This window comes from Anoplolepis gracilipes, chromosome 11 (assembly GCF_047496725.1).
Source record: "Anoplolepis gracilipes chromosome 11, ASM4749672v1, whole genome shotgun sequence".
Lineage (NCBI taxonomy): Eukaryota > Metazoa > Arthropoda > Insecta > Hymenoptera > Formicidae > Anoplolepis > Anoplolepis gracilipes.
In genome coordinates this window covers 5,980,847-6,004,864 of record NC_132980.1, presented here as the reverse complement: position 1 = coordinate 6,004,864, position 24,018 = coordinate 5,980,847, and the positions used below count along the sequence as shown (strand labels likewise).

Below are 24,018 nucleotides of genomic sequence, written 5' to 3'. Positions count from 1 at the left end.
ACTATTTTCAAATTATTAATTTGTAACTTGATAAAAAATTATCGTAGACAAAAGATTAAAAAAACATTTTGTATAGTTTCAACTTTAACGGGGTATCGATAATTAAAAATTTTTTCATTTTTTCCAAGCTTTAAAAAGTTTTTTTTTTTTTAATTTTTGTCTGCGATAATTTTTCGTCTAGTATCGATATCATTTCCAAAAAAACATAATTCAGTTTCAAAGCGTAATTCGATAAAGAAAGAATCATAGTAATTAAATAGTATATTAATCGAGCTCTTCATAAATTAATAAATAATTGGGAAAAAAATAGGCATCAAAAGCTAAATAACAATTGTTGTGTATAAAAGTAAAAATATATTAGTATTTCGTAGATGTAAAACACAAACTTTTACCATAAAGATTCATGGTTAACCTTCACATAACAGAAAAAGATTTTTTAATTTTTAATTCTTCAATTTTCTAATTTTCAACTTTTAATTTCTAATTTTTAATTCTTTGACATTGGATTTTTTAATTTGGAAATGGACCGCCTTAAATAATGCTTACATTGGGTCACACGGTTTTTACAGACAATCATTTGAGCCAATCTCAGCTTCGAGTCTGATTCAATATGCTCTGAAGGAACCGTGAACTCATCATAATTAATAATAAACTATTGTCGCTCTTTTTCTCCGAAAGATTGCATAAATGATTATACATTTAGTAACTTCTTATTGATATTCGATCTTATCTTTATATTGCGAAGATTTTCTGAGATCTATAGCTTTTATTTATAATTTATATCAACCTTTTGCGCTGAGGACGACTCAAAAATGAGTCGAAACGTCCGCACATACATATTGTGTACAAACATGTGTAATTTCTTCATGTAATTTAATTTTTAAGTTATAAGTGTTAATTTAATCATTTGTATCATTTTTGCATATTTGTTTATAATTTTCAAATTTTTGTTCTATATCTACGGAACACTAATATATTTTTACTTTTATACACAATAATTGTTATTTAGCTCTTGATGTTTATTTTTTTCCCAATTATTTATTAATCATAGTAAAATTTAAAAAAGGCGTTTTATAGGCAAATATAGTTTATAAAATTTGGTTTTTAATTTTTTAAGAAAAACTTTTTTGTCGAATCGTAGAGTGTCAAAGTATGTCATTTTAAGAAAAAATACATTGTGTCTTTTTTAAAGCATTTAACTATAATAAGATGTAATTTTTAATTTCCAGAGTGGTCAATCGCCTGTTTCCGCTTTTTTATATCATATCCCAAGTAACACATATTCGTTTCAAAAACATTTCACAAATGTTTCTGCGAAACGTTTTAGAACCGGCTTTTAAAAACGTTTCTGATTGGTTAAAATGTCCACTTAAAAAACATTAAGGGAAACGTCATTTTCTAACAAAAAAAAACGTTCAAGAAACTGTCAAAATACGGTTTTTTTGCTTTATTTGTGAAAAATTTGTTTATTCACAAATTCAATAAATAATGCATATATGGATATAATCCATCTATTTTCATCATGTTCTGAGTCTCTTGTCGAGATTACATCAGAAGTTAAACTGACAAAAAAGACATAATTTAAATTATACTTTAGTACCTGTTCTTTTAGGCTTATATACATGTTATGAAAACTTGAATACGAGTTATAGTTAAGTCTGAACATGTCGCGGCAAAGGAACACGTATATTATAAAATAGATCTTTTTTGTCTTGTCGAGAAGATGATGAAAAAGACATCTTTTCGTCGACTAAAATTAATTATGACTTTTAGAAGACATCTTTTAAAAAATGACTTTTATAATAGATAGAAAGATATTCTTTTAGACATCTTTTAGCCTTGTCAGAAAGATAACTTAAAAAAGACATCTTTTCGTCATCTTTTAATTTTCTGTGCTATCTGGGAATCGTCTTAATAAGTACAGTCTTAATAATGTGTATATGTATAATTTTGAATTAAAAAATTAATTTTTGTTCTATTTATAAAAACGTAAAAAATACGTTTCTTAAACCATGATTTTAAAAATGTTTCTGTTGAAACATTTCTTATTGGTGCTTGACGGTTAAAAAATATTGGATACGTTTAGAAAACATTTATAAAACGAACATGTGCTACCTGGGATATTAATGATTTTTTGTATATATTAATATTAATATTATGCTAATATTGATGTTTATTTTTTTCTGCTGTTTTCAATGTCAACTAGTTTCATTTACAATTAGATGTGTATTTTCCATGTGCTTCTGTTATATTAATATTAATACCGCGTAATGACGAACACTATTCAATCTTGGTTCAATATCTAGGAAAATACAAATAAATTAGCGCTGGCGTTAATTTATTTGTATCGCTAAATGAAATGTATCCAATGACAGAGCAAGAAAAAAAAAGTAAAATCTAATAAGTCGTGGATTTCTCAGATTATGAAAGTACTTCAGATATTTTCAAATAGGTTAAACTAGGGTATGATGGGCATAGGCTGTAATTTTCTCAATAATCGCTACATAACGCGCTTTTATTATTTATAAATTTTTAGATCCCTTTTCTAAATATTTCTGAAAAGTGTGCCAATTTGTACAGAAAATCTTAACATTTTTTTTTAATTAGAAAAGTCTAAACATTTTTATGAAAAATTCTGAGAATATATTTTTCATTAGGATATATTTAAGACATCGGTGATTATTAGTTATAATTGTGATCTCATTTTTTATGGCACTCAAAGAAAGTTGATCAATCAATTTTTCAGAAATATTCTGTTAAATGGAATAAATTAAAATTCCTCATACAAATATTCCGAGTAAGAACGGAGGTATTTCATATTTTTATCGTAAATGAATTTTATAAATATTAAAATTTCTCGTGTATATAAATGTAATATTCTGAGATTTCTTATTTTATAATTTTATAAAATAATATTAAAAAACCTTGATAAATAAATCTAATATTTTTTTCAAAATTCTTCATAAATTAAAGGAAATTCCTAAACTTTTTTTGTGATGATTAGGTGTCGGTTTCATCGGACAAACTCTTTGCACGACAGTTTGCGGAAGAATTGATTTTTTCCTGCAGAGCCATTCCTGACGTAGTATCATCAGGACCAATAGTACTGACGTATGAGCTCAGGTAATCGCTGCGTGTCGAGTTTCTAAAAAGCGCTTTTCGACAACCCAATCGCTTCAGTAGCAGCCGCTTGATCTTCTTCTTCCATACGAATATAATGAAAATTATAAGACCTTGCAGGGCATTTGTCAAATCAGTAAGATACCAGACGTATTCTGGCACAGTCTTAACATCGTGAAACAGCCACGATACTATTTCCATAGACCAACTTATACCCATCACGATAAACAGCTTCAAATATAGATTGAACCTGCAAACAAGTACATTTATTTACATTTTATATAATGATTTATTATTATTATCAATATATATTGCGTGTTAAAAGTGCCTTTATGATTATTAAATCGATGAAAATTGAAAGACTGCTATGGTCAAATACATTAGAAATATTGAATTGTTACGTCACTGAAGATAAATATTTTTGAACAATTGGAATTATTTTACTTTTACAGATATTCTCTTAAATAAAAATAATAAATTAATTAAGTCAATCTCCTAAAAAATACATCACAATTGAGCTTATTGTTAGAGAATAAAAGAAAATTTTTCTTAAAATATGCCTTTTAATATTAAAGTAAAACAGATAAAATAATGAACTAATAAAAATCAAGATACAAACAAAAATGTTTTTAAAAATTTAATGATCCACAATTCTGTTTAAAATCAAGTTTTTAAAGACAATTGTTTGCTATTTACTTTCTTATCAGTTTTATCTGTTTTTATATTGTTCTATTAAAATCTAATTCTATTATTTTTATGTAATTTTTCTTTTTGTAAAATAAAAGTATTTATTCGTACTAAAAAAAAATTACATTGCATGAGAAAATTGCCGGCTAAAAATAATGTCTTGTCTAGACCGAAAATTAATTGACATTATAAAAAGTCGTTTATAAATATGGATATATATGAGAATATATTTCATTATCAAGATATAGAGAAATATATTATTAGCAATAAAAGTATAACAAAAACTCAAGTACGAACCATTGCTTATTATCATTGTGACGCCGAGTTTCCGAACCTCTCAGATGATGAGCCGTGTCTTTTTTATGGCGTTCGATCTTCAATGCTGTAGAGATGAATAAGCAAATGTTGCAGACAACAGTGATACCCATAGGTCCATAAAAGTATAGTGCTACCGCTGCTTTCGCTAAAACAGAAAATGTCATTACACTTTATAAGAGAAAGGAAAACATAACATATTTTTGTAATTTTATCTAATTCATATGGCAAGATAATCGAAAAATAAATATTAATGTTTTATGAGATATTTCATATGATATATTTCATGGTTGATGTGAAATTTTGTTGAAATTAAGGTATAAAATATCTGATTAATCAATTAATTTTTAGTTGTTATATCTTTATAACTTTTACGGGGAATATTGCGATTCGATCTATATAAAAAAAAATTGTGCAATTTTATTTAAAAAAAAAAACAAAGTTGATCTTCATATAATCTTGACACATCCAAAGTCAAACTAATAGCCCTATTTTTTTCCTCTTTAAGTTAACAATTTCTGCTTTTTTAAATATATTTTTTAATATATTTATTTATTATATATTTTTAATAAATTTAATATATCTTAATATAATTTTCTAACTATCAATACATTTATATATTATTATAAAACATATGTTTAATTTTATAGATTTATACCTTTATTATATTTTGTAATACAAAATTGCCGTTGATATTCACTTACTAGATAACCAACACTGGTTGGAGCCTATTTCCGGTCGGATAAGATCCCTTGGCACGCTGGGAACGAAATTCATGATAGCACAGATAATAGTAAGGATGGATGCGCCTCCCCATGCGTAGATCGAATATATTATGAACTTCTTTCGGTCTCGTTGCTTTGCGTTTCCTCGTAACGAACGGAATCCTCTATGAAAATACGATTTATACGTCACATTCAATTATTAACAAATAAGACAATAAAACTAAAATAATAATCGTTTTTAGATGACATTCTCGAAAATATAACCAGTATAGCCGTTAATCTTGGTTTGTAACATTCTATGTAATTATATATTATATGTATGTACATACATGACATGTAAGTGATGTAAAATAAAAAATATATGTATGTTAACCGTTTGGTGTTTAATATTATAATTATGTATTCCATTTATTACAGAAATCTAGAAAATATATTTATTATTTAAAAAAAAAAAAGATTATTTATTGCTATTTTAAAAAATTGATAATTATCATATAAATATACATGTAAACGCATGTATTAAATTGAATGATGATGTATTTTCGTGAGGATATATGCTTATTTAAACGCATATATGAACATATGACATCGCTATTTGATGCATAAACTCAGATAAAAAAGCAAATTAATTTACTTCTGAGTATGTATCTTGTACACGTGTGCGATACATTTTTTTGTAATTGATTACAAGGAAACGGAACAAGAAAACAGCATACGCATGTAGGTAGTCGTTACATCATGAAATGATTACAGGCTTGGCGAAAACAGGTCATCCGAACAACACGAAAGTAATAAATAACGTCACGACATCGTCATGGAATTTAATTGACACACGGAAATAAAAAATGTACAGTCCTCTTATATGAATAAAAGAAAAGAAAAAATTTAAAAGATATGCATATTTGAAATGAAAATTATATTATCTATTTTTTTTATTATTTATTATATTTTATTTTATTTATTACTTATTATTTATGTTTTATTTATTAATATTTTACGTATATATGTCAACTCTTTTTTTAAATTTTATTTAAAAAATTAAGTTATTTTTAATTCGCGATTCACAATTAAAGAGAGTACTTTTTAAAAATAAGAAAATAGATTTTCATATTCAGCAACTTACCCAAATGTCCACCAAATGTCAAAGCACATTATGTTTAGCCAGAAGAAGCTCGCCAAAAATGAGAAGTAGGTGATGAAAGCTGAAACATAGTCGAATAAAAAGCAATTATTAAGCATGGGTTAAAATACTGCGAGACTAATGATTTCTGTTGTATCAATTAAAAAATAAAGTTACGCTATTTTATTGAAATTTTGTTTGAAATTTATGGCAAAAAAAGGTAAACTTTATAGCAAAGATAATAAATTAATGTAAATAATTAATTAATTAAATTAAAAATAAAGTAAATAGGCATTAAAATTAAATAATATTCCGATTTAAGTCGAAAAATTTCAGCTCTTCTTGTATAATAAATGATCAATCGAAATATTATTCAGATATTATTATCACATATTTCGTATGCAACGATTATTTTTATTGTCAAGTTTTTTATGAAGTAAAATTATTCTCTCAAAGAAGAAAACGACGCCGAAGAGAAAGTATCTCGATAAGACAGATGATTGATTGGTGGAGAACAGTGATAAAAGAAAAAATTAATTTTTTTTAGTCTCATTTTAGTTTGTGAGTGATGTCATTTGGATAATTTTTATGTAAATACTTCTTTCTCAGCCGCTGACATAAATATGTGTTTCCAATTTGTCTTACAACACAGTCGAGATAAATATCACATCTGAATTTCGCGAAAATTTATTCTATTTTTTAGTAAGTTAAAAAATTTTTGATAATATAAGAGTAATTTGAAAATGTTAGATAATTGAATCAATCGGGCTTAATTGTAAATCGTTGTTATCATTATCTAAATTTTACATTTTGTGAATACTTTAAAAAAAGTTTTATATTAAATTAAAGTATACCTTCTATGTTAGTTGAATAAAAAAGCAGGCAATTACAGATGTACGAAATAAAAGAATAAAAAGCATAGAAGCATATGTATGTACTTCAATTATACACTCCCTTCAATTATTTAATTACTTATGGGATACAAATATTGATTTTTTAGAGTCACTACTACAAATATTCTTATATTTGTGAAATAAAATAAAAAAATTATAATTTACATTATAAACTGTAAACAGTAAAGGACGCTGTAACGAAAAAACGGGTGGATTTTTTCATTCTAAAATTAAACACTTATGTCTGCTAGAAAAACAGAAATATATCTAGCGAGCAGTTTAGAAAGTTGTCGCGTTATCATATTAACTAATTTATTATCATCCACAAGATTTCTAAAATTAATTTATTCGGTCACATTATCTTTAAAATAAACCACGCATAATATAAAACAAATCGTGATGAAAAAAGTCACCGTTACTCGAGGATCGCTACCTGGAAAAAAGTCAATATAAATATATGTAAAATATATCCACACTTTTTTGCTCTTATATAATCTCTCATTATATTCGCATGCAGGAAAATTAATAAAAAGAGTAATGAAAAATTATTAAATGAATAATTTTTCATTTTTTACAAGTAAAATTAAAAAAAATTATTCAGATATAATATTATATATAAATTTAAATATGATTACATAATCTTCTCATTTCTTCAAATTTTACTCTTTCTAGAAAAACTATGCGAAAATTTATTTAAGAAAAAAATAATTAATCAAGAAAATAAATGATTGAAAAATTATTCTTCTAATAATTTCCAATTTATATGTATATAATCCGAATAAAAACAAGAGAAGTAAATCATATATAGACCTAAGTTTTCATAATTATGTATATTAATATTTGATTATAATTATATAAATTTATATTTGATTATATATAAACTTTTTTTGCGTACATAATAAAGATGTTTAATGCAGAGATTCTTTCGCGTAGCAATTAATCTCCTTTAATATTGCATAAGTTAAGAAGAAAAGTCGCATTAGACTATAGATACCAAGTGCTTCACAGATGCCAGAGGGAATTTGTAGTAATCTTAGCTGCTGCGTTCCCATCATGCTATACGCCATCGCCAAACACCCGACATATCCACGCAACGTTAGACCATGCAAATTTCTCAGCTCGGGTAGTAACCAGTAGATGACGTATGTTGCGACCAGAAACGGCACAGACACAAGCATTCCGTAGGAGGTCATTTCCGGTTTTTCCTGCTCTACGCAAAACAACGCCGAGTACTCTTGATCCGAGTACTCGGTGTGATTATATATCCGTGCAAAGCAATATTGACGATAATCGAGGATAGGTTGCTCCGGATATTCAGGCATTGATATAGAGCCATTTGCCAGGAGATACCATTTCTCCTCGTCGTGCGGATTTAGAATAGTTCGCTGCTTTCCGTCAGTGCACGGATCCAATATCACAAAGTTGAAGTACTCCTCGCTCATGGTGATATTTTTCAGGGTAAGATTAGTGTCATAGACCGGTAACTGCACTATCTCCGTTTTGTTCGTCATGATTTCCATGCAACCGTGTGGACGTGTGAGGAAAGTGCCAACGCGACAACATAACGATATGTTTGGTTTTCCAAAACTGTCATTGTAGTTGCCATCGTTCTTCGTCTATGGATAAAAAATCCCAAAATCGAAAAAAAGTATGTCAATGAACATATCATGCCGAAAGGAATTAAATATCAATTTTTAGATTTTTATATTGCAAATTATTGCTGAACATGTGCAGTGCGTAATAAAATCAATTGTTAGAAATTAATTGTCATATTTACGTAAAAAAAAACAATGTTATTTTTAGTTCACTCTTAGTGCATAGAATTTTATTTCTAATATTTTTTTTTTTTTTTCAAAATGTAACCTCTGAGATTTTGATTCTTCGCTGGATCAATATTACACTTGTATTGTCAGTAAAAGTATTATATTATAGATCAAATCATAAATGAACAAATTGATATAATTTATTTGTTTTTAATATTACTTATTTATGTTACTTTTTGTTTTATGTAATCTGTACATTATATATATATTATATTAAACTAAAACCTTTTTACAAATTTAAGTTTCTCAAAATTGTATCAAGGAAAGCATTTTAAAGGGCGAGTTTGTGTGTAATATGAAAAAATAGGAAATAATTATTTTTGTTGTATTATTATTCTCTTGTATGTAAAAAAAATTACTTTTTATTCACTAATGTTATATACCAGGCATTACTCGCAAAATATAGATATTAAAAATTATTATGCGAGACACACACGTATGCGTTAACAAAGTTACACAAATTATAGCGTTGATAAATTCTAAGTATAACAAATCTGATGAAATTTGAAGCCATTTCTACCTCCAAATAAACATGAGAAATATTAGAACTTTTTTCCCATAATCTTTTTGGCTCTTCTTCTATTTGATCGCTCTTGATAGTAGAGCCCGCGATCGAGATCACGAAATAAGCGAGGAACAAGACCGTTCTGAGATGCCGTTTCATTCTGTACTAATTAGTGAATCTGCTACTAAATGGCAACTCGAAACAATTATTATTGTTGCCATCTCTCATAACGTTATTGTTGCACGAAAGCTTACTCACAAAAATGACATAGAAATAACGAAAGAGAATATATTCTCTTGAGAATACACACACGCATGCTTTTCTCTTAGGACTAAGAAATTATTAATAAAATGCAGTTAATCTTATGTGTTATTTAAAATAATACTGTAATCTCATTATTTTATTAGTTCCGCTATCATTAGTGTGCCAACTACTAAATTAAGCTTAATCAAATCAATTAAAGTGATAAAAAGGGGCGTGCAAACTTAATTAGTATATACTAAAAGATAGCATGTGTATATAACAGCACATCTTTGGGCGCAGAGTAGAGTTATTTATGACACATTAAATGATAATGAATTATATAGCAACATGCAATGAGAGAAATTTAAAAAATTAAAAAATTAAAAAAAGTATTAATTAATTTTAAATATTAAAAAATTAGTAATTTAAAAATAATATAAAATTAAACATTATAATAATGCAATTAAATATTAATAAAATTATTTGATGTACTATACGTATATTATCAATTTATAATAATCGACGCTAAAATGCATCATTTAAGATTTTATATTAAATTATATTAAATTATACAGTATATTTAATATATACAATCCCGGGAAAAGAAAATCCATATATTATCAAATATAAATATAAAAAATATAATTATATATGAAAAATATTATAATATAATTATAAATAGAATAATATATGTTTTCATACTTTTGTATAATTTCTGTGTGTACAGGAAAAATAATAAGAAAAGAATTAAAAGATTGATTTTTGCATCGTTTTTTAGAAAAAGTAAATTTGAAAATATGAGAAAAATTTTGTATATATAATTATATATATATGTAATTATATTTGGACAATCTTTTCCTATTTCTCTAAATTTTACTTTTTGTAAAAATACACAACAAATACGGAATTATTATTTTAATTATTTTTGAATTATTTTTCTTATATTATTTATTCATTTTTTTTATCTCTTACATTATCTCTTACATTTTCTTATATTATTTTTTTAATATTTTTTTTGCTATACATATATAGACAGAATCATATAAGAAAAAAAAAACATATATAGATATAAGTTTACATATAATTACATATTCATATTTGATTATCTATGAACTTTTTTCCGGACATAGTAAAAATATTTAACATAGTCAGAAATTTTTCTCGCGTGTACAATTTTATTATCTTCGCACTAACATAAATTAAGAAGAAAAGTTGCATTATTCTTGCAGATATCGGGTGGAATTTACTGTAATTTTAGCTACATTTTCAATATGCTATATGCCATCAGGCAACCAACGTATCAGTAGTGTACGGTTTTCATCTCGGGAAGTGAACAATAAACAATACATGATTAGAAACGGCACAGACACAAGAAATGCGTAGGACAAGTTCATCAACTTCATCATCCCTTTAACCACTTTATCATTCTTTTCCATGCACAAGAACGCCAAATAGTCCCGGTATTCGGTCCTGTTTATCCGTGCTAAGCAGTATTGTTGGTAGTTGACGATTGAAGCCTCCAGATTGTTGGCTATTAATATGGAGCCATTGGACATGAGATACTTATTGTAAACGTGAAAATCCAGAGGATATCGTTCTCTACCGGCGCACGGGTTCCATATCACAAAGTTGAAGTACTCGTCGTTCGTGGTAATATTTTCCAGGGCAAGATTAATGTTATAGACCGCCGGTAACTGCACTATCTCCGTTTCGTTCATCATGTTTTCTATGCAACCGTGTACACTTGTGAGGAAAGTCCCAACGCGACAACATAACGATATGTTTGGTTTCCCAAAACTTTCATTGTGATCGCCATCGATCGTCGTCTAGAAAGAGGAGAAAAAAAAGTAGATATGTCAATGAACCTTTATATGTAGAAAAAGCCAAATATCGATTTTTAGATTTTTATGTTGCAAACTATTGCTGAACATGTGCAGTGCGTAATAAAATCAATTGTTAGAAATTAATTGTCACGTTTATCTTGAAAAATAATGTTATTTCTAATTCACTTTTAGTACATAAAATTTTATTTCTAATATTTTTTAAAATGTATCCGAAACATTCGAGATTTTAATTCTACGCTGGCTCAATATTACACTTGTACTGTTAGTGATATAGTGACTGTAAATTAAAATAACATTACAATTTACATTGTAAATTAAAATAAACAAACAAAGTGCTGGATTTTATTTGTTTGTAATATTACATTATGTTATTTTTGTTTTACGTAATCTGTAAATTATATAATATCTGTATATATATTATATAATTATATTATATAATTATATTATATTATATTATGTATTATATATTATATAATATCTGTAAATTATATTATATATTATATATTTTATTATAACTTTCTCAAAGTTGTATCATGAAAGCATTTTAAAGGTTGAATTTGTATGCAATATCAGAAAATAAGAAGTAATTCTTTTTATTCTTGTATTTGAAAATGTTATATTTTATTCACTAATGTTATACCAGCCAGTAAAATATAGATATTAAAAATCATTATGCTAGACACACACATATGTGTTAACAAAGCGACACAAATTTTGGCGTTGATAAAAAATTTTAAGTATAACAAATTTGATCAAACTTGGAGTTATCTCTACCCCTAAATAAACGTGAGAGATATTAGAATATTTTTCCCATAATCTTTTTGGCTCTTCTCCTACTTGATCGCTCTCGAGAGTAGAGAGCGCGATCGAGATCACAAAATACGCGAGGAACAAGATCGTTCTGAGACACCGTTTCATTCTGCACTAATTAATGAATCTACCATTTAGTAAAATGATAACTCGGAATAATTTTTGTTGCCACCTCTCACAGCATTATTGTTGCACGCAATCTTATTCACAAAAGTGACAAAAGAGAATACCTGATTCTCTTGATAATAAACGCACGCATGTTTTCTCTTAGGATTAAGAAAATATAAATAAAATAAAGATAACTGTATATTTACAAAGAATAATATTGTAATCTAATTATTTTATGAGTTCCGCTATCGTTAGTATTATCACAGCAATTACGTCAAGGCGGGCATTAATTTTCCGCTACCGGGGTCGGTAGAACCGGTGGTCACCTGTTTGATCGGCGAAGGGTTGCATGCATTCGGTGGCTGTGGAACTGGAGAACTGTCAGCGAGTATACCGTCGTCGCCGAGAGTCGACGACGAGTGACGGTAACCTATGCATACAAATGACCAGAAACATTTGTGTATTCAGCGACGAGTACCGAATGCATCATACTCGATCAACTGATTATATATGCATGTATCTTTTGATTCTTTTGTGCAAAGTGTAATTTAAATCAAGAGAGAACTGATTATTTTTTAAATATTTACTTTATTGCGAGTAATCAAGCAATAAGTTTGTATGACTTTGCACTTCGGAAAAAAATAAGTCAAGATAAGAGAAATAAAGTCAGCCGAGTTCTCTTTATCATATTTTAGCAATTGCAATATGTATATTTATTTTGTAAAAAAAAAAAAAATAATATAAATACTTTAGTTTAGAATATATCGTATTTTGGGATTAAAAGTAACATGCCGTTGAAGTAAATTCTAACATGTTACAACTTATTCCAATACGAAGTATTGTATAAATAAATCAACATACCTAACTAATTATGTAATTATGAAACATGAGCATTGTATTAAAAAATCTGATAAGGTTAATTTTATGTTCCAACTGCTACTCAGATGAGTCTTCGAGTGAGAACTAAAACAATTTATTTTAATTAATTATTTGCATTTAATTGATGTCATTAAGATGCTAATGTTATGTTGTGCTAAGTAAAAAGAAAACAATTTATGTTACGTTGATTACTGATTAAGAAATATTATTTATGTTGTGTCAATTAAAGAAAAGACAATTTATGTTACGTTGATTATTTTTAATATGTTGAGTATTATTAATTAAAGTTACTTTTAATTATTTGTCAGTTCTCATTTTATAATTCAGCTTGTATCTATTTGTGTTACAACTTACCCCAGCGTTGTTACTTTCAACCCCAAAGTCAGGGTAGAAAGTAACAACTCTCCTCGGTCATTTTGTACGGTTATAATATTTTTCTCAAAATATTTAATGACACATTATCGCTATCAAACTAATCTTAAATCTTCAACTTATCCGTATAAATAAACATTAAATCTCTAACAAAAATATAGAATTTATTTATTTCATCAAAACTAAAAAATGTTACTTTCAACCCCGGTCTCCCCTACTGCGCTCGAGGGCTGAAAAAAGAGACTCTCTCAGGCTCTCTTTTTCCTATCGCTTTCTTTCTTTGAAGGTGCTACTGCAGATTTGCATGAGATCATTTACCGATTAACACCGATAGAATCGCCGTCGATTTCGACTCGAATTGGCATTACTTTTTTTTTCTTACTTTTGTAAATACTCTGTATTCTGCGTCTTATAAAAAAAATTGTTAAACTTCATTTGAAAAGAAGTGTGCAGAAACTTTATTTTGATTGCCACTTCTGAAAAAAATTTTTTAAAAGACGTAATCTTTGTTAATTATTGACCGATTGCGCATTTTATTTGCCCAGTTGTCGCCGTACGCAGATTGTATGTATAAATACGTTCGTCGAAATCCGAAGCAATGTACAAGCATTAATATTGCAGTCGTGAACCGAACAAGACTGTTTAAGAGAAAATCGTGCAATCATGTTCAAAGTAAGTACTTATTATTAATCCGATTAATCATTCATCCGATAACTAAGTAGTATTGATTTTCATTATGTCGAATGATTATTCCCGAAGAGAGAAAATCCTGTGCAAATTTCTGTGTTAAATTTCTGAATGTCACAATATTTAAATAATGTAAAACATAAAATCTTGAAATATACAGGGTGTTTCTAAACCTATGTCGGAGATTTTAAGGGGATATTCTAGGAATCAAAATAAGAAAAAAAGTTCTTATAAGTATGCGTCCAAAAATGCTTTCCTTCCGAGTTATAGCCTCCTAAAGTTAATGAAAAAAATTGTAAAATGTTTTGCAGCTCTCCGAGACTTTTTCACAGATCGTTGAAATTTTGCACAACATAATAATTAATAGTGACCTTAATTTTTATGTAATTTTGACAATTTGATTTGATTTTGAGGGGGAGATATAGGAGGGTGCTAATATATAGTTTGGAAAGTATATCGATATATTTGAAGGTATAAGCAAGCTTTCTCTTTAAAATTACTATGAGATGTTAAATATGAGTAAAATAATAATTTACAGAATATTTATATTCAATTTTCTATTAATATTGCAGAAATCTTGGTCATTTGTTGTAATAATTGTTGCTGCTATGCTACTGATGGAAGCTCAACGAAAACATAAAGGACTCGTATTATATACATATATATGAAACTTAATTAAACGACGATCTGCTGTCCTTACTTCGATAAAGTTCCAAGAGATTATAAAAATACAACATCCTAAAATATCTACATAATATGTCAATAAAATTGTATTTTAAAAATTAATATAATTTGAAACGAATTTAACTATAGTTATGCTGTATGAAATCTTATTTTATATATTCAATAAAATACGTTATTCTTATGTATACTTTACGTACTTAAATATGTTTTTATCAATACATATTATCAATGTAAACTGATCATATCATGTTTATATTTTTACGTTAATTGTTTACGTTATGATTTTTTTCTTATTTTTAGGATGAAATTAATATATAACTATAGCATACTTTTCACGTACATTTTACATAATAATATATTAATTTTCCATTTTTGTTCAATATTGATTGGCCATGATTATCAGTGCATATTAAATAATTATATTTTTATCCATAATGTCTATAACGAATAAGTAATAAATCAAATAAAAATAAAATCTTTATAAGTTAATAAAAAAATCTTATTTCATACACAAAACTCAATATTTCAATCAGTGCTTAACTAGATAGAATTTAACTTTATTTACTAGTAGAAGATGATAATGAATTATATAAAAGCATGCAATAGAAAAAATTTTAAAAATATTCATTTATTAAATACTAAAAAATTAATTATTTAAAAATAATATGAAATTAAACATTAAAATAATTCAACTACATATTAATGCAATTATTTCATACTATATGTATATTATCAATTTAAAATATACATTTATATCTTATATTTATATATTTATATATTGACACTAAGCATAATTTAAGGTTCTATATTAGATTATATATAGTATATTTAATATAGTATGTATACAATCCGGAAAAAGAAAGTCCATATATATATATATATTATCAAATATAAATATAAGAAATATAATTATATAAAAAATATCACAATATAATTATAAATAAAACAATTGGTATATGTTTTCATTCTTTTGTACAATCTCTGTTTATACAAGAAAAATAATAAGAAAAAAATTGAAAAATAATTAAATGATTTACTTTTGCATCGTTTTTCAAAAAAAATAAAATTGGAAAATATGAGAAAAATATCTCATATATAATTATATATAAATTTAAGTATGACTATATTTGGCCAAACTTTTTCTATTGCTTCAAATTTTACTTTTTCTAAAAATACGAAAATTATTATTTTAATAATTTTTTTTATATTATTCTTGCTACATATACAAACAGAAATTATATAAGAAAAAAACATATATATACACAAGTTTACATATAATTATATATTTACCTACATTTAATTATACATGAACTTTTTATTTCGGACATAGTAAAAATGTCTAATTTCTGTCGCGTATATAATTTCATCACTTTTGCACTAACGCAACATAAATTAAGAAGAAAAGTTGCATTATAAATTCTATAAAAACCGAGTCTCTTAGAGATTTGAGGTGGAATTTACTATAATATTAGCTGCAGCATTTTTCAATATGCCAAATGTCATCACCAGACAACCAACGTGTCAGCCGTGTTAGACTGTGTAAGATTCTCAGCTCGGGCAGTAACCAGTAGACAATACATGATTAGAAATGGCACAGACACAAGTAATGCGTAGAACAAGTTCATTGCCACTTTATCATCCTTTTCCATACACAAGAAGGCCAAATAGTCCAGATATTCGTTACTGTTTACCCGTGCTAAGCAGTATTGTTGGTAGTCGACGATTGAGGTCTCCAGATTGTTGGGTATTAATATAGAGCCATTCGACATGAGATACCATTTGTCGGCTTCGTAAACATGCGGATCGAGAGGATAGTGGTCTCCGCCGACGCACGGATTCCACACAAAGTTGAAGTACTCGTCGTTCGTGGTAATATTTTCCAGGGCAAGATTAATGTCATAGACCGCCGGTAACTGCACTATCTCCGTTTCGTTCATCATGTTTTCTATGCAACCGTGTACACTTGTGAGGAAAGTCCCAACGCGACAACATAACGATATGTTTGGTTTCCCAAAACTTTCATTGTGATCGCCATCGATCGTCGTCTAGAAAGAGGAGAAAAAAAAAGTAGATATGTCAATGAACCTTTATATGTAGAAAAAGCCAAATATCGATTTTTAGATTTTTATGTTGCAAACTATTGCTGAACATGTGCAGTGCGTAATAAAATCAATTGTTAGAAATTAATTGTCACGTTCATCTTGAAAAACAATGTTATTTCTAATTCACTTTTAGTACATAAAATTTTATTTCTGATATTTTTTAAAATGTATCCGAAACATTCGAGATTTTAATTCTACGCTGGCTCAATATTACACTTGTACTGTCAGTGATATATTGACTGTAAATTACATTGTAAATTAAAATAAACAAAGTGCTGGATTTTATTTGTTTGTAATATTACATTATGTTATTTTTGTTTTACGTAATCTGTAAATTATATAATATTTGTATATATATTACATAATTATATTATATAATTATATTATATTATATTATGTATTATATATTATATAATATCTGCAAATTATATTATATATTATATATTTTATTATAACTTTCTCAAAGTTGTATCATGAAAGCATTTTAAAGGTTGAATTTGTATGCAATATCAGAAAATAAGAAGTAATTTCTTTTTATTCTTGTATTTGAAAATGTTATTTTTTATTCACTAATGTTATACCAGCCAGTAAAATATAGATATTAAAAATTATTATGCTAGACACACACATATGTGTTAACAAAGCGACACAAATTTTGGCGTTGATAAAAAATTTTAAGTATAACAAATTTGATCAAACTTGGAGTTATCTCTACCTCCAAATAAACGTGAGAGATATTAGAATATTTTTCCTATAATCTTTTTGGCTCTTTTCCTACTTGATCGTTTTCGAGAGTAGAGACTGCGATCGAGATCACGAAATACGCGAGGAACAAGATCGTTCTAAGATACCGTTTCATTCTGCACTAATTAGTGAAGCTACTACTAAATGGTAACTCGAAATAATTTTTTGTTTCCACCTTTCACAGCATTATTGTTGCACAAAACCTTATTTACAAAAGTGACAAAAGAGAATACATAATTCTCTTGATAATAAACGCACGCATGTTTTTCTCTTAGGACTAAGAAAATAATAATAATAAAATATAGTTAACCTTATATTTACAATTAGAATAATATTGTTATCTCATTATTATACTAATTCTGCTATTGTTGTAAATTATTGCTGTAGTGTATAAATTATTAAATTAAGCTCAATCAAATCAATAAAAAAGCGCGTGCAAACTTAATTAGCATATTTTAAAAGCTAGCATGAAATGTGTGTGTGTGTGTAACAGCACATCTTTGATTACAAAGTGTAATTATTTCTGACGCATTAAATGACAATGAGTTATATATATACATATGAAGCATATCCTAAGTAGAGAATGATTAGAATATTAAAAAATATTTATTTATTAAATATTTATTAATTAAATATTAAAAAATGGGAAATTTAAAAATAAATATAAAATTAAACATTATAACAATACAATTATTGCATATTAATGCAATTATTTGTATATACATATACTGTATGGTATCAATTTATAAGCGATTCAATTTAAGATTCTGTAATAGATCATACAGTATATATTTAATATGCAAATCCTAGGAAAATAAAATCCATATATTATCAAATATAAATGTAAAATAAATATAATTATACATGAAACATATCCATATACATTTTCTTTCTTTTGTCAATCTCTGTCTGAAGAGGAAACATATAATAAAAAAAAATAATTGAAAAATAATTAAAAGATTAATGATGAATTTTATATCAGCACAAAATATTTATAAAATATTTATAATAATTATTTAAATATTTTATAAATATTTTTAAGGTTTTAGATTAAATAGATCATAAATATTTACCACAAATATTCTAGCAAATAATTGAAAAATATTTACAAAAATAATATTATAACTATAAATATTTATTTTTTATTCACCATAAATATTACACAAAATATTTTATCTATTTTAAAAATACCTATGTCGAATAAAGATTTTTTATAAAATATGTCTAAAATATTATATTTATCATAAATATTGTGTGCTGTCTGGGTAGTTTATAAATACCAAGTGTTTGACAGATGCCAGGCGGAATTTGTAATCTTAGCTGCAGCGTTCCCAATATGCTATACGCCATCGCCAGACATCCGATGTATCCACGCAACGTTAGACCATGCAAATTTTTCAGCTCGGGCAGTAACCAGTAGACGATATAGGTAGCGATCAGAAACAGCACCGACACAAACAATGCATAGGAAAAGTTCACCGCTGTCTTATTGTTCTTTTCCATGCACAAGAATACCAAATACTCCCTATGCTTGGTGCTGTTTATCCGCGCTAAACAGTACTGATGATAGTCGATGACATTCATCTTCAGATTGATCGTCGCAGGTTGCAATATTGAGCCATTCGACATCAGATACCACTTATCGTACACGTGAGAGTGCGGATCCAAAAAGTATCGGTATTTGCCGACGCACGGATTCCATATCACAAAGTTGAAGTACTCGTCGCTCGTAGTAATGTTTTCCAGCACGAGATTGACATCGTACACCATCGGTAGCTGCACCATCTCCGTCTCGTTCCTCGTGGTTTCCATGCAACCGTGTGCTCTTGTGAAGACAGTCCCAACGCGACAACATAACGATACGTTTGGCTTTTCAAAACTGTCATTGTGATTGTCATCGATCGTCGTCTAACAATAAGAGTAAAAAACCCGAAGAAACAAACACAAGCTTATCAACATATTACGCAGAAAGAAATATCAATTTTTTTATTCATTTTCAATTTTATTTCTGATACATTTTTTTTTAAATTGACTTTCAAATCACATTAGGAATTAAATTGATCAATATAATGAATAAGTTAAAATAAAAGTGCTGGAATTTATTTGCTGTTAATATTATTTTACGTTATTTTTCTTTTATGTAATCTGCATATTATATCAAAAAATTACATACATTACTAAAATTATAACTTTTTTTACAAATCAAGTATTTAAATATTGTAACACGAGAAGCATTTTCGAAAGCTGAATTAATTTTAGCTTATTATTATATCAGAAAATGGTAAATTGTTCATTTTTATTGTATTTAAAAAAGTTATTTTGCACTCAATTATATTATATTAGTCTCAAAATATTAAGAATTATTATTGTTAGACACGTATGCGTTAGTAGAACGAAATTGGCTTTGTTGATAAATTCCAAACAAATGTGACGAAACTTGAAATTATTTCTACCTCCAAATAAACACGAGAAATGTTAGAACTTTCTTTCCCTGATCTTTTGAGCTTATTTTCTCTTAAATCGCTTTCGAGAGCAGTTGCGATCAGAATCGCGAGACACGCAAAGAACAAAACCCACTGTTTCATTCTGTACTAATTATTAAAGTTGCACTACTAAATGACAACTCGGAATAATTATTGCTGTTACTGCCTCTGACAGCGTTATCGCACGGAAGCTTATTATTATAAAAGCGGCGTAGATATAAAAAAAAAGGAAATGTGATGATTCTCTTGAGAGCGGACTTAATTAAAATGCAACTAGTGTTATACTATATAATATATAATTATTAATTTATTTATAATCCACGCTAACAATTTAGTTAGGATTGCATTAGGTGGTATAGTGTTTATATATTTAATATACAATCCTAAGAAAAGAAAGTTCATATAAAATCAAATATAAATATAATTATATATATATATATATATACATAATTATAGATAACATATAGATAAAATCATATATGTTTTTTTTTTTGTACAATTTTTATCCGTTCGTATAAAAAAAATAATAAAAGGAATAATTAAAAAGTAATTAAAAGAATAAATTTTGTATTGTTTCTAAAAAATAAAATCTAAAGATATAAAAATAATTAAATTTGTTAATTATTTGTAGATAATAATAACTCGTAATATTTATTATTTCATCGTTTTCATTAGTTATATATTCATTAGTTTTATTTATATTCATTTGCAAAATATTCATTACAGATTTTTATTATTTATATATTTATTATCAATTCAATTTTGTCTTTCTATCATTTTGAATCAAGTTATTATCAACTGATAATTCCTCGAAGCTGCAATATATAAAAATTGATTTATATACATTTTTGATACGAATTTAATTTAATCAGATTTACTCTGTCGAAATTACAAGAATTTCAGGTCTTATCCAGATAGCGCAGAATATTTATAATAATTATTTAAATATTTTTAAGATTTTATCATGGATCATAAATATTTATCATAAATATCCCAAGCAAATAATATTTGAGAAATATTTACGAAATAATATATTACTATAAATATTTATTTATAAATATAAATATATATATATATATAAGATATTTTATCTGTATTTTGAAAATATGTCGAATAAAGATTTTTATAAATATTTCTAAATACTTATATGATAAATATTGCGTGCTGTCTGGGTAACTAAAAAGAATGTTTGAAAATGAATCGAGTAGTAACTTCCGCATCTATACTTGGGTAGCTTAGGTTAGGCTTTAGAATAGTTTCCGCCTCGAGTGTTTCTTTTCGCTTGTGACTTGGAATCATGGCGGTGGGCAAGAATAAGGGTCTTTCGAAAGGCGGCAAGAAGGGGGTGAAAAAGAAGATGTAAGTGAAAGATATTACAATTGAACTTTAGCTGGGTATCTCGTGCGAGCGAGAAATTTTTCACCGGGTTGTCGTTTTGCCGGATTCCTTTGGTTATGTCGGATACTCTGACAGGCTCGAACGTCCACAGTATGTAACGTTAAAACGACGCTTGTGTGTATTGTATATCATTTATTTCGAACGCTCATATTAATGTACGATTATAATTAACTGGTGTTTTAAATATTTTTTTCAATTACCATTAATATGCATTTTTTTTTAAAAGTGTCGTTATCTTAAGACAGTTGACGATCCACGTGTGATCTATATAAAATAAAAAATAAGAGTTAAAATAAAACTATTTTATTCGCTGAAGTCCTTACTTCAGCTGCCTTTTACATTAAATAGCCCTTACTATTTAATCCAAGGTTACGCCACGTGTTGTCGACGGGTCATGAAACTTAACCTTAAAACTTAATCCACTGTTAATCCTGTCATCTTATTCGACTTCGAGATAATTGATACAGATGTGAAACGTTATTAGAAAAAAAATCTCGTCATTTCATCATATGTTACATGTGAATATCTTCTTACATAGTGTTATTTTTCAGTGTTGATCCTTTCACTCGCAAAGACTGGTACGATGTTAAGGCCCCATCTATGTTTGCCAATCGGCAAGTAGGAAAAACCCTCGTCAACAGGACTCAGGGAACAAGTAAAATTTTTTTTCTTGTACTAGCTAAATAGTTCTTAATACATGACTTATTTGTTTTTTTTAATTGCTTCTCATTTACTCCTAATTTTTCTTTTAATCCTCTGTAAGGCGCAATATTTTTCCCTGCTTAAGACAATTTTCTTAGAATACATCAGGCATTAAAGTATGTAAAAAACCAGTGAAGAACAAATTGATAAATATTACAATGGATAAAAAAATCAAGTGTTAATAATAATATCTTAAAATAAGACCTTGGTTATTGCGACTAATGGAGGGTTAATATATATTATAATGTGTATTATAATTTAATATAATATTATAAAATATTTATTTAATTTGACAGAAATTGCTTCTGAAGGATTAAAGTTCCGAGTATTTGAAGTGTCTCTGGCTGATTTACAAAGTGACCAGGATGCAGAGAGATCGTTCCGAAAATTTAGATTGATCGCTGAGGATGTCCAGGGTCGCAATGTATTGACCAATTTCCATGGAATGGACTTGACAACAGATAAGCTTCGATCAATGGTGAAAAAATGGCAGACTCTGATTGAGGCTAATGTAGACGTGAAAACTACAGACGGCTATCTACTCAGAGTTTTCTGCATTGGTTTCACAAATAAAGATCAGCTGAGCACGAGAAAGACGTGTTATGCCCAACATGCACAGGTTTGTGCTCAATTTGTTTGTCATACATTATTCGCAACCCTATTGTCCATCTCAGTTTTATAGTAATTGTGAATGGCAGAAGGTATTGCGTATATTAATGCTGTTGCTTACCACACTACTTACATTAGTAAGTAGTGAAATAGAAACATGCTACATATTTTTATGTTCTATATATAAATAATACCCATTTATAAATGTTTAAAGAATTTTTCTAACTTTGTGAGATATTTGAAATTAATATAAAGTTAATAAAAAAAAAAAACTTCCAATTAATTGAAATCAATGAAATACTAAAGAATTAGATTCATTTTAATGATAATTTATGTAATATTAATTTTTATTTGTGTGTTTTGTCAATTTTATTTTGTTTTAATTTCTTATTTTATTTAATGATTTATGGTTCGATTTAGGTTAAGAAAATTAGACAAAAGATGGTTGAAACTATTACGGAAGATGTTACCAAAACCGATTTGAAAGGCGTGGTCAGTAAGTTACTTCCGGATGCCACAGCTAAAGACATCGAGAAAGCTTCACAGGGCATTTATCCTCTACACGACGTTTACATTCGCAAAGTGAGTAGCAATCTATGGGTACATTATTATACCATTTAATACATTTTCACTATAAAAATAATCAATCCTTTCATTACGCCACTGTTCAGGGAAGCATTTAAAAATTTAATGGAACATCCAGTAACATGTATTAATGATTAGTCAAAGTATTTGCAAACGAAAATTTTTATGAAATGAGGAAATATCTAAAGGTGTTTATAACTGTAAACTAGTAACATCACATCAGCCATGTCAAAAAAAAATTGATTGCGTATTCTATAATCACTTGTAATGTGAACGCAAATAGACGACTATAATTATTTTTGATAATGAAAGGATTAATGATGTGTGATTACTTTTGTTAAACATTAATAAATTATAATTTTATCAGGTGAAAGTATTGAAGAAGCCACGCTTTGAACTCAGCAAGTTGTTAGAGTTGCACGGAGATGGAGGTGGTAACAAGAGCGAAGAAACTGGTGATAGTGGTTCCAAGGTTGACAGACCGGAAGGCTACGAACCACCAGTACAAGAATCCGTTTAAAGATGAGTGTACAATCTTTCATAAAAATAAAAGCCACATTTGATATGGTGTAAATAATGC

General features: G+C 27.3%; 4 protein-coding genes across 5 annotated transcripts; 1 reads left to right on the top strand and 3 right to left on the bottom strand.

Moving 5' to 3' along the window:
• Positions 1–92: 92 nt before the first annotated feature.
• LOC140671116 (G-protein coupled receptor Mth2-like) lies at positions 93–9,771 on the bottom strand. The gene is made up of 6 exons (XM_072902220.1): positions 9,204–9,771; positions 7,855–8,476; positions 5,971–6,049; positions 4,827–5,011; positions 4,105–4,270; positions 93–3,370 (listed from the first exon to the last, which is right to left on the bottom strand). Exons 1-6 carry the CDS (start codon positions 9,345–9,347, stop codon positions 3,001–3,003), a joined length of 1,566 nt encoding a protein of 521 aa, XP_072758321.1. The 5' UTR covers positions 9,348–9,771; the 3' UTR covers positions 93–3,000.
• A 775-nt stretch (positions 9,772–10,546) lies between these two features.
• Positions 10,547–12,409, bottom strand: LOC140671118 (uncharacterized). Of its 2 annotated transcripts, none has more exons than XM_072902223.1 (2): positions 12,050–12,409; positions 10,547–11,257 (listed from the first exon to the last, which is right to left on the bottom strand). In XM_072902223.1, the coding sequence occupies exons 1-2, from the start codon at positions 12,191–12,193 to the stop codon at positions 10,706–10,708; spliced, it is 696 nt and encodes a 231-aa protein (XP_072758324.1). In that variant the 5' UTR covers positions 12,194–12,409; the 3' UTR covers positions 10,547–10,705. The 2 variants fall into 2 exon arrangements, with proteins under 2 accessions (XP_072758324.1, XP_072758325.1); XM_072902224.1 differs by having other exon boundaries at positions 12,113–12,409.
• Positions 12,410–15,970: 3,561 nt separating this feature from the next.
• On the bottom strand, positions 15,971–20,264 carry LOC140671117 (probable G-protein coupled receptor Mth-like 10). Its single transcript, XM_072902221.1, has 3 exons — positions 20,115–20,264; positions 18,942–19,569; positions 15,971–16,860 (listed from the first exon to the last, which is right to left on the bottom strand). Exons 1-3 carry the CDS (start codon positions 20,244–20,246, stop codon positions 16,835–16,837), a joined length of 786 nt encoding a protein of 261 aa, XP_072758322.1. The 5' UTR covers positions 20,247–20,264; the 3' UTR covers positions 15,971–16,834.
• Positions 20,265–21,371: 1,107 nt separating this feature from the next.
• Rps3a (ribosomal protein S3A) lies at positions 21,372–24,015 on the top strand. Its single transcript, XM_072902637.1, has 5 exons — positions 21,372–21,503; positions 22,094–22,197; positions 22,541–22,863; positions 23,274–23,435; positions 23,806–24,015. Exons 1-5 carry the CDS (start codon positions 21,442–21,444, stop codon positions 23,956–23,958), a joined length of 804 nt encoding a protein of 267 aa, XP_072758738.1. The 5' UTR covers positions 21,372–21,441; the 3' UTR covers positions 23,959–24,015.
• The last annotated feature ends 3 nt before the right edge of the window (positions 24,016–24,018 follow it).

Bases quoted from the DNA above. Each gene is read 5' to 3' on its own strand.
- LOC140671116 (XM_072902220.1), bottom strand. From the start codon at position 9,347: ATGAAACGGCATCTCAGAACGGTCTTGTTCCTCGCTTATTTCGTGATC. The intron at 5,012-5,970 runs GTAAGTTGCTGA...GTATTTTCATAG, and splicing joins GACATTTGGTGGACATTTGG to AGGATTCCGTTCGTTACGAG. The intron at 3,371-4,104 runs GTTCGTACTTGA...ACTTGTTTGCAG, and splicing joins CACAATGATAATAAGCAATG to GTTCAATCTATATTTGAAGC.
- LOC140671117 (XM_072902221.1), bottom strand. From the start codon at position 20,246: ATGAAACAGTGGGTTTTGTTCTTTGCGTGTCTCGCGATTCTGATCGCA. The intron at 19,570-20,114 runs GTAGAAATAATT...TCTTATTGTTAG, and splicing joins TTTCTCGTGTTTATTTGGAG to ACGACGATCGATGACAATCA. The intron at 16,861-18,941 runs GTATTTATAAAC...TCCTCTTTCTAG, and splicing joins TGGCATCTGTCAAACACTTG to ACGACGATCGATGGCGATCA.
- LOC140671118 (XM_072902223.1), bottom strand. From the start codon at position 12,193: ATGAAACGGTGTCTCAGAACGATCTTGTTCCTCGCGTATTTTGTGATC. The intron at 11,258-12,049 runs GTAGAGATAACT...TCCTCTTTCTAG, and splicing joins TCTCTCACGTTTATTTAGGG to ACGACGATCGATGGCGATCA.
- Rps3a (XM_072902637.1), top strand. From the start codon at position 21,442: ATGGCGGTGGGCAAGAATAAGGGTCTTTCGAAAGGCGGCAAGAAGGGG. The intron at 21,504-22,093 runs GTAAGTGAAAGA...GTTATTTTTCAG, and splicing joins AAGGGGGTGAAAAAGAAGAT to TGTTGATCCTTTCACTCGCA. The intron at 22,864-23,273 runs GTTTGTGCTCAA...GGTTCGATTTAG, and splicing joins GTTATGCCCAACATGCACAG to GTTAAGAAAATTAGACAAAA.